Genomic DNA, 14,756 nt, shown 5'->3' on the forward strand with positions numbered 1-14,756 from the left:
CTTGAAAGAGGGAGAAGCTCAGGCTGAGAAAGGAGAATTGACTTGTCTTAGGTCACACAGCCCGTCAGAGGCAGTGTTGGGAATAGGACCGAAGAGCCCTGATTTTCAAACAAACCATTGGATCTTGAATTTCAGACATTGAATGACCTGAATACTGTGCTCTCAGATGAGCTCCAGACCAACAACAGTGACAGTAATTATTCAGCAAGTATTTGAGGAGAACTGCAATGTTAGAGGGAATCATCAACTGCTCAGAGACAATTAATGCAGAGAAGCAGCAAAATTAATCAAAGATAGAACTGGTTCTGACTTATTTACTTGATCTTAAAAGAGAACAACAAGGACCCGAGTCTCCTCCCTGTCAACATCCCCCTGCTCAACCAATCAGGGTAGAGACGGAGGACGGGAGGCTGAGGGTTCTCACCAGAGAGCCCAAAGGATGGCCCAGGTCACCGGTGGGGATCACTGCCCGAGCACTATTTCAGTCCCACATTTTTGGGTGGACCTTCCATAGTGGGAGCTGCAGAGGACTTCCCTGCAAGACACACACACACACCTCCGTCCTGTTGTTGGGAAGGGAACAGGAGAAAGGACAAAAGAAGCAAGAGAAGAAGAGGAGGGAGGGATGGAGGAAGAGGTGAAACAAAAAGGACAAACCCTATTGTCCCCAGCGATTCTAAGGGACAAAATCCCAGGTGCGCAATAAAATTCTGCCTCCTTAAGCTCGTGTTTTCCATGCCTAGAATTCACTTGTCACCAGATAGATCAGACTGAACAGGTTTCAAACCTCCAGGAGGCTCTTACCTTCTAAACAGGGATGGCTGTTTTCTAGTAAAATCACTACAAGGGAAGGAGGAAACTCGGAAGAGGTTCCTCCTGGCGCTCACGTCCATGACCCCAAATAATCTCTCAGTCCTCAAAGAGAGACCTGGAGAAGGAAACGTGCTGAAGCAAAGCCACAGAGGTCTCTGAGGTTTCCCTGGCCCCTCGCCCCTGTCCTGCCTGGCTGATGTCAGCATCTCTCTGTGAGGTCACCACCTCCCCACCACCTTTGACCAATAGTCTGAGGTCCTGCAAACGGCCTTTGTGATGTCACTGCCACACCCCTCCCTTGCTGGGCTAATGTCCTGCCCCTGGCCAGGCACTTTGGAGGTTTGAGCTACTCCCTGTGGATCACCCCACTCAAGGAGCGTTCGTTCTAGGCAGCAAGCCAGCTAGACAGGAAAACATCAGACGCTGCTCCCAATGCTACACTCAGTTTTTCAGAAATTAGTCGACTTCATGGTCAGAAGACACCATTAGAGCATCTAACCTGCATATCACAGGCCTCCTCTATGACATAACAGCTACTTTGGGGGCAAACACATTCCAGAAAGGCATCTAGTCTTCATTAAATGACATCAGGAGATGGTGAATCCACCACTTTCCTTGGTAGCTTGCTCCTGTGGTGAATCATCCTCGCTGTTGACTACTGTGCCTCAGTTGTAATATGAATTTGTCTCTTTTCACTTTCCAGCCATTGGGTCTTGTTATGCCTTTCTCTGCTCCATTCAAGAGCCCGTAAATACCCAATCTTTTCTCTCCATTAAGGCCTTTCAACATTTCAATGAAATCACCTTTCAATCTTCTTTTGATAAGCTAAACAGGTTGAGCTCTTTCAATAGCTCACTGGAAGGCATTTTTCTCCAGCCCTCAGAACATTTGGTGGCTCTTTGCTGCCCTAGCTCCAATTTCACAACATCTTTTTCAAATGAGGATACCAGAACTGGAGGCAGTATAAAGGTTGTATAAAGGTAAAATTAAATAGGTTGCAGAGGAGTTTTTTTTAATTTCGGCTTTTGTTGCTAAAAATTTTGTCTCTCTGCGGTAAGAAAAAACACTCCCCGAATGCCAAAATTTGAGCCATGAAAAGCGGCAGTGTGAACAGCGCATCATAGGTGGAGCTGTGCTCCCGGTGACAAAGCTCCTGCCCCTCATTGGAGGTAGTTTGGCTTTGTTGCCGGGGAAGCTCTCTCTCAGCGATAAGGACGGCCACACAGCGCACCTTACAATGGCATGGTTAGAGTGGCACAGCTGCACCGTGGTAAGGTGCGCGGTGTAGACACAGCCTCAGAGCTGGGGAAAGCCGACAGGCGCTGAGGAGCACAGGGTTCAGACAGAGACATCCGTTAGGAGAGGAACTATTCACAGGGATTCTCTATAGCCTAGTAAGGTGGAGAGGATGGAAGATGATAATGTACAGGTAGGTTCTGATGAGAAACAGTGAAATGAAAGAGTCTCTCTCAATTACATCATGTAATAGCAGACAGCTAAAATGGGACACATTTTAGAAGTGCTTAAATACAAACGCTAAACGTCTAAGTACTAAGACTGGTGAATTTGAGTGCCTGGTATTGAGTGACGATATTGATAGAATAGGCATCACAGAAACCCTTGCACCCCCTCCTGCACCCACATGGGGAGACTGACCTGTGTGCATGGAGCAGCTGGCATTGCTGCCCCCCACTCCTCCCTGGAACGCTGCTCATGTGGGCACCCCTAGGGGCTGTGGGATGTGGGGGCAAGAAGTGAGATCATTCGAGCTCCCTGCATCCAGGTCACTTTCCTCAGCCGGGCTGCATAGCGGGAGGGCAGAGAGCACCAGCTTCTGATGCTCCCCTCACAGCACAGCCCAAGTGGGAAAAGTGACCAGGACACATGGAGCACATAGGGTTGCTCCTTACTCCCCTCAAACCTCTATGGACCCATGGAGGAGCATTGGGGCAGGGGAAAGCAGTGAGCACCTTTGCACTGCCACACGGTGCCCTTTGTCCCCTGGAGCCCTGGGCGTCTATCGGGGGGCACCACCCCTAAGGCCGGCCAGGCTCCCCAGAACGAGCAGCAGAAAACACAGAGACTGGCCACACACTGAGCAGTGGTAGCCTGGGCGGCTCGTAATGGAGGCTCAGGGGGGAGGGGTGTCATAACATTTTTTCCCAGATTTGGACCTTAGCGTCCAAAATATGGGTGTTAGCATGAAAACCACTGGCCAGATGGGCCGGGTGAAGGGCATTCACTGGAGGTACAAAGGAGAGTGGGAAAGCCACTTCACAGGCATTCAAAGCGGGAAAGGGCACAAGCTGGGGGAGTTTAACAGACCTTTTGAGCATACAGGTTATACAGAGCATACAGATCACTGCTGCTCCTACAACATGATAAGTTCTCAAGCAGCATGTTTCTTACTTTGCCCATCTGTCAATTTTGATGATTATTGATGGAAATATTTTGCCATTGGGTTGTGTGTTTACATAGAAATTGACATTTACCAACAAATACACAATTCTTCCAAGCCTGCCTAGTCTGCAGTTGATGGGTTTAGAGGGACACATTCACTCTTCCAGGTCCCCATTCCAGGCCTGTGCTCTCCAGGTTGTCAACTACCCGCACTGCTGGGATCCTTCCCTCATCTCCCCCCAAACCACTGCCCCACCCCCACTTCCGGGGTCCCCTCCCTACACTGTCTAACTCCACTGCTGGCAGGATCCCTTCCTGTTCCTTTCATTTCCTGCCTCCACTCTGGGCAAAAGCTCTGCACTCTTCCCACACCAGAAGTTGAACCCAGGCCACCTGGGTGAAAACCAGGAATCCTGACCACTAGCCCATATGGGACTATTGTTGCATCTGACGAAGTAGGTATTCACCCACGACAGCTCATGCTCCAATACATCTGTTAGTCTATAAGGTGCCACCGGATTCTTGGCTGCTATTATTACTACAACTCAGGTCTTGGCTACACTGGAGAGTTACAGTGCAGGTGGTGGCTTTACAGCGCTGTAACTTACTCCCCGTCCACACTGGCAAGGTACATACAGCGCTGTATCTCCCTGGCTACAGTGCTGCATGTGGTCCACCTCGACGAGAGGAATAAAGAGAACAGAGCTGGTGATGCAGCGCTGGGATGCCAGTGTAAACAGTGATTAATCTTACTACGCTGTCACTGACCTCCGGAACCTTCCCATAATGCTTTTAAGTAGAGATAACGCTCTTTGTTTTGGTGTGATGCCTCTGTTTGCTTTGCTGTGAGCTCAAGGCTCCCGGAGCTGCTTATCTAAAAACCAAACACAGTTACTGTTTGCAGTGAATGAGCAGAGGCAGGGGGATCCCTTTGGAACACCCACAGCTGGTGTTTGCTTGAGGAGAGAAGCAGCCGGGTGGGCACGGGGGAGGGGGGTCTGTTTTGGATCAGCGGCTTATCTGGTCTGTGAGGAAAAGAACAAAGGCGGCTATTTGCATTTAGTGAATGAGAGAGGGGTGGGGGAGGAGGCTTGAACTTGCCAGGCAGGGAGCTGACACAGTGTCAGCTCCAAAAATCCACTCTCTCTGTCTCCCCCACGCTCCATGTCACACTCCAGCCCACCCTCCTCTTTTGAAAAGCACATTGCAGCCACTTGAATGCTGGGATAGCTGCCCATAATGCACCACTCCCAACAGCGCTGCAAATGTGGCCATGACAGAGTGCTGGTAGCTGTCAGTGTGTCCACACTGCAGCGCTTTCCCTAAACAGCTGTAGGAAGACAGCTTTAACTCCCAGCGCTGGACAGCTGCAAGTGTAGCCAAACCCTCTCTAAGCCGACCCCTTATGAGAACAGCAGGGACTAGCATGACTAGATGTCCCGATTTTTGGGTCTTTTTCTTATATAGGTGCCTATTAACCCCACCCCCATCCCAATTTTTCACATTTGCTGTCGGATCACCTTAGCAGGGGTTGCACACAGGGCTGCATTAACCTTCAGGTGCTGAGGTTTCCCTCTCTCCATTCCCAGAGCCTGTGATCAGGAAACAGACATCAGGGCTCCCACGTGCTGCACAGACCATGACTGAGATCAGACCCCATATTATGCAAGGTGCTGTACAAACCCTGGGCAACACTGAGACACCCAGGAGGTTCCCCTCAATTTCTCTGAGCCTCTGCTGCCCAACTTCTTATGAATCCCTCTGGCTCACCCCCCACCCACAAAAAACCCACCTTTCCAAACAGTCCTTCTTTCCTTGCCCCCTGATTCTGGTTTCACACCCTGGGACCATCTCCTCTCTTTGTCTCTCCCCCTCCAGGTGAAGCAGAGATGGAGGCAACTTCAGCCACTGGAGGCAGCCTCAGCGAGCACTGCAGCCGGCCCCGGGGGAGGGCGGGTGTTTGCAGACACAGGAAGGGAGCAGGGGGTGCAGGGAAGAAGGCGGCAGGAGAACAAAGCTCAGAGACCCAACATGGGGAAATTCCAGGGGGCGGGGCTCTGACACATCCCAGGTGTGGACAGCTCCTGGGGGCGGGGCTCTGGCTCAGCTCGGGGGCAGGGCAGCTCCTCGGGGCGGGGCTCCAGCACAGAGCAGGGGCGGGGCAGCTCCTGGGGGCGGGGCTCCACACAGCCCGGGGGCGGGGCAGCTCCTGGGGGCGGGGCTCTGGCACATTATGACGCGGAGCCCGGCTGAACAGCTGCTTCCTGGTTCTCCACGTGCTGCCAGCAGCGCTGGAGCTGCCCGAGCCGCAGCCGGAGCCGCTGTTCTCAGCTGCAGCCAGGATCTGCCCCCGGCCCTGCTGGGATCCAGGTGGGGACAGAGACTGGGGCCCGGGGGTTCCCCTTGGTGTGGCTGGCGGGGGCGGGAGGGGAGAAGCCGGAGCTGCAGGCGGGGGAAGGGCGGTGGGACATTGTGACCCGGAGCCCCCGGGGAATGAGAGGCGCTGGGGGGCAGGAAAGTGACTCTGCCCCAGGGAGCCTGGGAGAAGCCTTGAAGGCGCCTCGGCCCCAGTGGAGCTGCAGGAGGATCCGCCTGCCCGCCCCGCTGGGATGGGGGGGCCGGGGCCCGGCCGTCGTGTGGGGGGGAGGGGCGGACCCCGGGCCAGGCGGGGGGGGCGGTGTATTAAATCCCTCCCCATAGCAATGTGCTACTCCCGGGCACTGCGCATGCCCAGTAACAGCCGCTGAAGCCGCTGCCCTTCCCTCTGCCCGGACCAGCCGTAACGTTCCGCCGGGCGCTGGAGGCGGGGCTGGAGCGGGGCGGGGGAGTAACAGGGAGCGTGGGAGGGGCGGGCGCAGAGCAGGAAATTGATGGGCGGGGGGGGTCAGGTAGGTGGAGGCAGGGTTCGTGGGGGGCTAAAGGGCACAATCCGGGCTTGGGGGAGGAGCAGGAGTTGAGCTCAGGGTGAGGCGCTGGCAGAGCCCCCCCCTTTGGTGTGAGGGCGGAGGTGTCGAGGGGGGAGGAGAAGCCGGAGTTGCAGGTGGGGGAGGTCACTGGGGTGGGGGGGGTAGATCTGTCTCTGTGCAGCCAGGACATTCCCGGGGTGGGAGGGAGGTGAGTTAACTGGATCCTGTCCCAGTTTTTGCCACTTCCTCCCACACACACATTCTCTCAAGATTTCCCCTTTTCTCTCTCATTATCACACGTGGCTATAAAATCCAGGGAGATTCTCCTCTCCCCTCCAATGATCAGCTCTCTAATTGCCTCTGATTTTCCCTTTTCTCTCCATACTTCTCAAATGTCAATTTAAAATCTCTCCGATAGGGGGTGGATTTTCCCACCCATTTTATCTGCAGCGATTTGTCCTTGTTTGGGTGGGAAATTGTTGCCCTGGGTCATTCCACAGAACATGGCTCCCACTGGAGTGGGATGGGATGAGGTTCCCGTTCTCTGCCAGGGCTGGGAAGGGAAGGGAGGAGCACATCCCCCATGGAGACTGCCCAGACCCCATTTCCCAATTCCCCTGCGGCCCCCTTCCATTGTCCAGGGAGCCTTCCAGCTCCCCCCCCCGCCCTTAAATCAGCTCCTCAAAGGGCTCTGAGCTGCTCACGTGAATGGTTGCCCCGTGGCCGGGGGGGGACCATCACATTCTGTTTATGTATTGGACAGTCATATAAAATCCAGTCCAACAGTCCCCCTTTTCCACTAGTTATTTAATAGCAACATCAAATCCCCTCCGATTTTGGTGGTTTTCTCTCATGTTATCAAATGTTGTTTGTGACAGGGTTCTCTCTGCGTGTGTCAAAGACTGATATAAAATACCCCAAACATTTGCCCCACTTCTCTCTAGTTGTTTTATTTCTAATTGAATATGATGGGTTGTTTCCCAATGTGCTAAGATGCAGCCGCCTCTGGGGTGGATCCATGGTGGCCATTATTTGCTAGTGACAGCCCGTGGATCTTTCTTGCCCTCCAGGCCTTCCATTCTCCTGTTAAAGAAGCACTCCCCAGGCTCCGTCTGCCTGTGTGACTGGCCAGCAGGAGGTGGTGTTAACTTTCTAGCCACTTCTCACACTCTGTGAGGTAACACTTGCAGGGGCAGGGAAGGTGTCTGTGTGGGGAGATTGCAGCTGAAGGGGCATTGTGGTAGGGGGAGGCCTCTGGGTGGCTGGGCAGGGGGTACCCTAGTAAGGTTGGTGGGTTGTGGAGGTTTGGGGTTTTTGGGGGTGGTGGTTCTGATGTGCCCATCCCTGAGGCTATGGGTCCTGGAGGTGGGTATCGCTGGGGGCCTGGTGGCTGCAGAACAGTGGGGGTGGGTGTCTCTTGGGGAGGCGGGACAGAGGGTTAGAGGGAGCCTGGTTCTGTGCCAGGGGCTCTGTCTGTGCTTCCCCCGCTGGTTCCTGGTTTTGTTGCCATGCCCAGTGCACAGAGCTGGGGGAGGGGATCCCTGGCACTAGGTGAGGGCATGCCAGGGAAGCAAAGTGATGGGTCGCACTGTAAAGCATCAGGGGGTCACACTGGGCAGAGGAGGGGGTCCCAGGCAAATGTCAGGGTAGATCGTTCTGGAGGGTGAGGAAGTTCCTAGGCAGGCAGTGAGGGACTGAGTTCCCAGTGGGGGGGGGGGTCCCTTGAGGGGGTCCCTGGCTGCTGGGGGCTCTTGGTGGGGGGAACCCTTTGGGATTCCCAACCTGGCAATCATGGTGTGGTGGGGGTTCTCTGGGCGGTGGGGCTTTGAGGGGTATCTGGGGTCCCTGGCCAGGGACTCTGGGGGCTGCGTCCCAGGGAATATCTGATGGGATCCTGGCTGGGGGGTGTCTGGGGCCCCTGGCTGGGGGGTCTGGGCTCTGGGTACTAGAGGGTGTCTGGGGGCTGCTGCTAACCATGATCCTTCTCTCTGGTCAACTTGTACCAGAGTCCTGGCTCCTAGTCACCAGGTCACCAAGTCCATTCCCCAGTCACGTGCCCTGTCACTGTGATAACTTTCTGTCCACTTAGCAAACACTGTTAGTGTGAATTCACAGAATTTACTTTTCTCCTCTTTTGAAAACTGCAGGAACTTTCGGTTCCGTTTGGAAAATTTTTGCCCCCAGTCCTTGTCCTAGATCTGCGGGGGTGAGGGAGGTGGGAAGGGAGTCAGCACTGCCACACGATGGTCTTTTCCACAGCGTTCTGAACTCATTCTTTCTGAAATCCGGTGTCATTGAGACCGTTGTTAATCCAGAGTCACTGTATGGAAAGACAAGGAGTGATTCCAGATGGACAGTGGGTCAAATGAGATCAGCCATTCGCCCTGTGAGGAGGGGTCCCATTAGCTGCTCTCCCCAGAGAGCTAAAGGAGGGAAGCTGCTCATACACTCCGTCCCTCTCTGCTCAGGATATTGGGGTTCAGCTTCCTGGGTCAGATGCTGCAGCCTCCATTGTGATCTGGGAGACCAGGCTTGGCAGCTGCTGCTCCCCCAGTGGGGCTCTGTGCTGGGAAGTGACCTTAATTAAAGCTTCTTCTCTGCCCGGCCCAGGGGATGACTTTCTGCAGCTGGTCCTAGCCCCCTAGGGCAGTCCTGGGCCCTGTTACTACTAAATTCTGAGCCAGAGTCTCCAGGTAACTGAAAGACCTCAGGGAATGTCCTAGGGTCTGGCAAGAAAGTGACTCTGCACAAACAACACCACCTCATTTCTCCTCCCATTAGCGGTTGCCAGGAGGAAATCCAGCCATGGGAGAGCAAAGCCCCCAGGAATGGGACTGTCCCAGCCAGAGGGGCAGGGAGAGAGGACAGGGGAAGGAGAGGCTGAAAGGGGCAGTGGGAGAAATGAATGTGGGGGAGAGATTTCCAGCTCTCTAGTCCACCCAGACACATGTATTGCTGCATCCTGGGGCAGAACCACTTTCCAGTGAACAAAACAAGGATCAGACAGAGCAAAAGCCAGTTCCTGACTCCATATTCCCCCTGCTGGGGTGTGGCTGCCGTGGGGTCAGAGTCTGAGGGAATCCCCCACAGTGACTCCTTTGGTTCTGCTCTTATCTAGCCTTGTGTTCAGAGAAGGGGTGAGGGGAGAGAGAAGGCAGGTTAAAAATGTGTCTGTGGACTTAGCCTGGCAGGAGGGGCCAGGTCTAAATTGTAATAAACAGACTGAGCATTTCCCAGCGTGACAGAATCTAGGGTGTCTGTCTGCAGGGAAAGGGCCTGGGGGAATTGTGATGTGAAATTAACTAAAACCGGTTCTGAAACGCCCACAACTGCCCTTCTCCCCCAGACAGGCTGCAGAATGTTTTGCTCCAGCTCATCCCAGCCTGGCGTGGGACAGGGAAGAGAAATGGCTGCAGTGGAGTCAGTCCAGGTAGAGATTATCGGGGGGTTGCTGGTGGGTTCCTGCTGGAGGAAAGGGAGAGCAAATACACCAGAGGTGGGAAGGTTTGCAGAGTCTGATTTGGAGGTTGGAGCGGGGCAGGAAATTCACAGCGTGGGGAAAGGAGGAGGCCAGGGTGTGGCAGACCTGCTGGGAGTTATTTACTAAGTGGCCTAGATTCTAGGAACAGACCCAGGAGGTTTGGAGGTGGAAATGCCCTAATTTGTGAAGAGAGAAAATAACCCACCTACATGGAGCTAGTCAAACTGACCAGACTCCTAGTGCTGGAGCCTGACCTCATTAACCATCAGCTGCTGTGAGATATAAAGGGGACACCCATGAGTCAGGCTTATTGGAGCTGCCTCTCCCTTCCTATCCCGCTCCTCACAATGAGGAGGGTGTTGGGCATCCTACCAGCGAGCTCTCCCTGGACCCTGCTAGGGGCTCCATCTCCTGTATCAGTCAGTGGCTAGTAGGGGGGTGATGGATATGCTGGGAGAGATAAGGGGCTCTCTCTTCATCCCCTCACCCTGGCATTTGCTGGATACTCTGAGCCAGGTTGAGGTGGGACTCTCCTGACTATGATCCACCCAGAGCTTCCATTTGATTCACTCTTCTCTGCCACAAATAGTGGGGCAGCAAGTCCTTAGTGTTGGACTCTTACTCTTTCAGGGGCTGGTGACCTTCAAGGAGATGGCTATGTATTTCACCAGGGAAGAGTGGGCTCTGCTGGACCCCACTCAGAGAGCCCTCTACTGGGATGTCATGCAGGAGAACTATGAGACTGTGACCTCGCTGGGTAAGGGTTCCTGTCCCTTCTGTTCTTGGAAGGGGAAATGAAGAGTGAAGGTTCACGCCACCCCCACAATGCCATCTGTACCCTGTCCTGTTTCAGCATCACCCCAATAGGCCAGTGACACACATAATACCAGAGACCCTCCTCTGCTGCAGAACACTTTGGGAACAGAGCACAGGAGCCGTATTGCACAGTGTCAAATATCTCCTGTTTGCTCAAGTGAAACTGGGGGTTAGGTCTGGCATAACTGTCCCATACCCCTAATCATTTTTCTTGCCCTTTTCTGAACCTTTTCCAATTCCAATATTTCTATTTTTGAGATGGGGTGACATGTGCATGCAATATTCAAGATGTGGGTGTATCATGGATTTATTTGCTGTTTTTACAAATATGATCTATGAGATATTCTGTCATATCTATCACTTTCTTAATTATTTCCTACATTGTTCACTTTTTTTCACTGCTGCTGCACATTGAGTGGATGTTTTCAGAGAACTATCCACAGTGACTCCAAGATCACTCTCTTGAGTGGAAACAACTAATTTAGACCCCATCATTTTGTATGTATAGTTGGGATTGTGTTTTCCAATGGGCTGCACTATGTGCTATCCTGTCATCTAGTACTGCTGAGATCCTGGATTCAGTAATATCCCTGCCCTTCCTGTTCCCTTTCTCCACCGAACCCCGCCAGCCCATGCTTCCTGTTCCCAGCTTCCCCAGGATTCTCGCACTGTCTCTGAACCTCTCTGTCAGCAAGAAGCAGTGCCAGGGACACTTGCCCTCTGTCTGGAGTCTTCGATTTCTGGGACATGGATTTACTTTCTCTGTGTTGTAAGAGGCTCTGTCATAATGAGTGTCTGTGATGTTACCCAGAGTACAATCTGGACTGTTAAATAGCTGTACCTCAGTCCTCCAGCATGGGGTGCCTTTTCCACTGTTTTCCCGCGAGAACAGCCCCTCTTGGCCAATTAACACAGTCTCCAGCATGTAACTCACTCCCAGCTACACAGTATTGAGTGCTGCTAGACAGCCACTCATGAATTACACCTCAGGAGAAAACCAGCAAATTCTCAAGTGCCCAACTTTCCCCCAGAAATGTGCATCTTGCACTGTCCAGCACGCTACTGAACGACCCAAGCTCATATGAAGTCTGTCATTTCATCAGCGGAAAATGACATGCACCAGCTTGTTATCCCAAACAGAGTTTCCAACACACTTCAATCCACACATACTGGTTAGATGAACAATAAACCAAGCTTGTTAACTACCAACAACTAAAACTAGGCCCAGTCCATGAAAGGGGCACTCCCAGGAGAGACTGTATAAAGGCTGGAACATGAAACACCTTTGTACACCTGAGACAGCTGCCTTGGGGACAATGACAGGGAGAATCCCCCAAAGTGACTCCTTTGTTTCTGCTCTTCTCTGGCCTCCGATTGTTCCTTCCAACGTGGAGTACTTTGCACTTGTCTCTACTGAATTTGATCCTATTTACTTCAGATCATTTCTCCCGTTTGTCCAGATCATTTTGAATTTTAATCCAACCCTCCAAAGCACTAACAACCCCACCCAGCTTGGTGTTGTCCGCAAACTTGATACGTGTAAGAGAGAGACTGTTACTGGGAGGGTTTCCCCATGTGTCAGAGGGTTACACCCTGGTGGGAGGGGGCTAGGCCTGTACTGGAATAAGGTCACTCTGTGCTTCACAGTGTGCCAGAACCTAGAATGTGCATTAGCAGGGGAAAAGCTGGGGGGAATCGGCTTGTGGAATGGACAAAAGCCTAGTCTGAATTCTCACACCTTGCCCTTTTCACCCCGGCAGGCAAGAGAATAACATCCATGTTTCGCTGCAGATCATCTCGTCCTCCCAGGGGCAAGGAAATGGCTGCAATGGAGCTGGCTCAGGTAAGAGATTATCAGGGTGGCGGGCTCTGCTTGGAGGTTGAGGAGCAGTAAATGCATAAGAGGGTGGGAATTGCTAGAGGTGGTGGGAAGCAGGAAATATCTCGGGTGGAGAAAGGGAGGGGACAGCATGTGACAAACCTGCTGAGACTTGTGTAGTGTAGGGCGTGATGGGTTGTCACCCCCAGGAGGCAGTTTGTGGAGCTTCTGGGAACTGCTGTGTCCTCTAACCCTCACGCTGGGCTGGCCCTTCTCACACTGCTTTGCTGGAGATTTCGCCAGCCTCTCCAGGGCCTGTTATCACCCAACACAACAGCAGGTGGCGCCATGCATCCAACTAAGCTACCTGAGTGCGTTACCTAAGCCACTCAAGGACAGATAGAAGACAAGAGCCAATTTCCCACTCCCCAACCTTGCACACTTGCTGTAGTATAAATCCAGAATGATACCATCTTATAGTGCACAGGGATCTCTATAATACAAGCTCATTAATGTAGTTCCCCTTCCCCTCGATATGGGACAGATGTGCACAACAAGCTGAGATTTTCCTCAGATACTTCACTCAAAATACGCTGGTTAAGATAAAGCATCAAACAAGTTTATTAACTGCAGAAAGATAGATTAAGTGATTATAAGTGATAACAAACAGATCAAAGCAGATTATTTAGCAAATAACCAAAACTCAGACTAAGCCTAACATACTAGATGGATAGAATTTGAATTAGCAATTTCTCACCCTGACTGATGATAAAAGCAGTCCCCCAAGTTTCCATACACAAGCTAGAAATCTCTTGATCCTGGGAGCAGCACTTCCCCTACATCCGTTTTTGTTTCTCAGGTGTTTCCAGAAGTTCTCTTGTGTGGAGAATGAGGCCAAGAGATGATGTCACACCCACCTTATGTAGCTTTTCCATATGGTGGGAACCTTTTGTTCCAAACTCAGTTCCTAGTCCAGTTTGTGGAAAAATACAGGTACTAAAATGGAGTTTAGTGTCATGTGGTCTGGTCACAGGCCCTGCTGAGTCATAGTAGCCACGACTCATAGGCTGGCTGAAACATTCACAGGAAGGCTAAGCTCTTCCACAGTCCATTGTCTTTGTTGAGCCATCAGCACTGTCTGGCTTCTTCATTGTTGTACCTGAAAGGCTCATTGTGGGTGTTACCCAGAGTAAGCACATTTGAAATACAGATACAGAGTCAATATCCATAACTTCAGATACGAACATGATATGTGCACACAAATAGGATAATCATATTCAGCAAATCAGAACTTTTCCAGTGACACCACACATGATGCATCTTCTACAAAATAGATCATAATTATGTCCTAATCATATTATAATCATACCACTATGATGAATATGGGGGTGTAGTGTCAGATAGGTCCTAATTTCAAGGCACAGGAGTTGGGAATGGAACTTCCCCTCTTTGTGGAACAGGAAATAACCCTCCAGCCAGGGCTGGGACAACTTCCCAGACTCTCAGCGATGGAGCCTGAATCTACTGACATTTCATTAATTACCACCAACCCCAATCTTTGTGGCAACTGTAAACTTTATCAGTGATGATTTTGTACTCTCTTCTAAGTCATGGATAAGAATGTTAAATAGCACAGGGCCAAGAACCAATCCCTGCAGGAACCTGCTAGAAAGAAATCCACTCGATCATGGTTCCCCATTTACTATCAGAGTTTTTAATCTATTTAATGTATGTCGTGTTTATTTTGTATCATTCTAGTTTTTTTTAGTAAAAATATTGTGCTAATCAAGTCATGTCCCTTACGGAAGTTTAGGTATATTACACCAATACTATTAGCTGCAACCAAACTTTTGATCTCATCCAATAAGGATATCCCGTTAGTTTGATAGGCTCTATTTTCTCTAAACCTTTGTTAATGGGCACTACAATTCTGACCTTCTAACTTCTATTCTTTATGATTGACTTCCCCTTTCTTCCATATATTTTATTTGGAGAATGCTTGGATTCCTACCAGGGAGCCACTATCAGGGTCCAGAGACAGCCCCATCTCCTATATTAAGCTCTGGCTAGTAGCTATGTGATAAATGTGAAGACCCTGCTTCTGTCTGTCAGATGGGAGACACAAAGGTTCTCTCTTTCTACCCTCTGATGCCTCCTGGCTGCTGTAAGCAAGGTGGGGTGGGACTCTGTTAACATGTGCCTCCCGGAGCTTCCATTTCCCTGGTGCTGCTGTTCCGTGAATAGTGGGGTTGTGAGTGGGTCAGCAGGTACTGAGTATTGGACTCCTGCTCTTTCAGGGGCCGGTGACCTTCGAGGAGGTGGTTGTGTATTTCTCCAGGGAAGAGGGGACTCTGCTGGACCCCACTCAGAGAGCCCTCTACAGAGATGTCATGCAGGGGAACTATGAGACGATGGTCTTGCTGGGTAAGGATTCCTGTCCCTTCTGTTCTTGGAAGGGGAAATGAAGAGTGAAGGTTCATGCCACCCCCACAATGCCATCTGTACCCTGTCCTGTTTCAGC

The 14,756-nt window shown here is 51.6% G+C and overlaps 2 protein-coding genes across 2 annotated transcripts in view; one reads left to right on the top strand and one right to left on the bottom strand.

Annotated features, from left to right (window-relative positions):
• The window catches only part of LOC127042431 (zinc finger protein 560-like), an 816,513-nt gene that overhangs the window by 332,538 nt on the left and 469,219 nt on the right, over nucleotides 1-14,756 (bottom strand). The window lies entirely within an intron of this gene.
• Nucleotides 10,294-14,710, top strand: LOC127042429 (zinc finger protein 707-like). Its single transcript, XM_050935884.1, has 3 exons — nucleotides 10,294-10,357; nucleotides 12,177-12,259; nucleotides 14,533-14,710. Exons 1-3 carry the CDS (start codon nucleotides 10,324-10,326, stop codon nucleotides 14,698-14,700), a joined length of 285 nt encoding a protein of 94 aa, XP_050791841.1. The 5' UTR covers nucleotides 10,294-10,323; the 3' UTR covers nucleotides 14,701-14,710.

The sequence above is a fragment of the Gopherus flavomarginatus genome, unplaced genomic scaffold (assembly GCF_025201925.1).
Source record: "Gopherus flavomarginatus isolate rGopFla2 unplaced genomic scaffold, rGopFla2.mat.asm mat_scaffold_43_arrow_ctg1, whole genome shotgun sequence".
Classification (NCBI taxonomy): domain Eukaryota; kingdom Metazoa; phylum Chordata; order Testudines; family Testudinidae; genus Gopherus; species Gopherus flavomarginatus.

Excerpts from the sequence above, each read along its gene's own strand:
- LOC127042429 (XM_050935884.1), top strand. The coding sequence starts at position 10,324 with ATGCAGGAGAACTATGAGACTGTGACCTCGCTGG. Across the intron at positions 10,358-12,176 it reads TGAGACTGTGACCTCGCTGG|GCAAGAGAATAACATCCATG; the intron begins GTAAGGGTTCCT and ends TCACCCCGGCAG. Across the intron at positions 12,260-14,532 it reads CTGCAATGGAGCTGGCTCAG|GGGCCGGTGACCTTCGAGGA; the intron begins GTAAGAGATTAT and ends CTGCTCTTTCAG.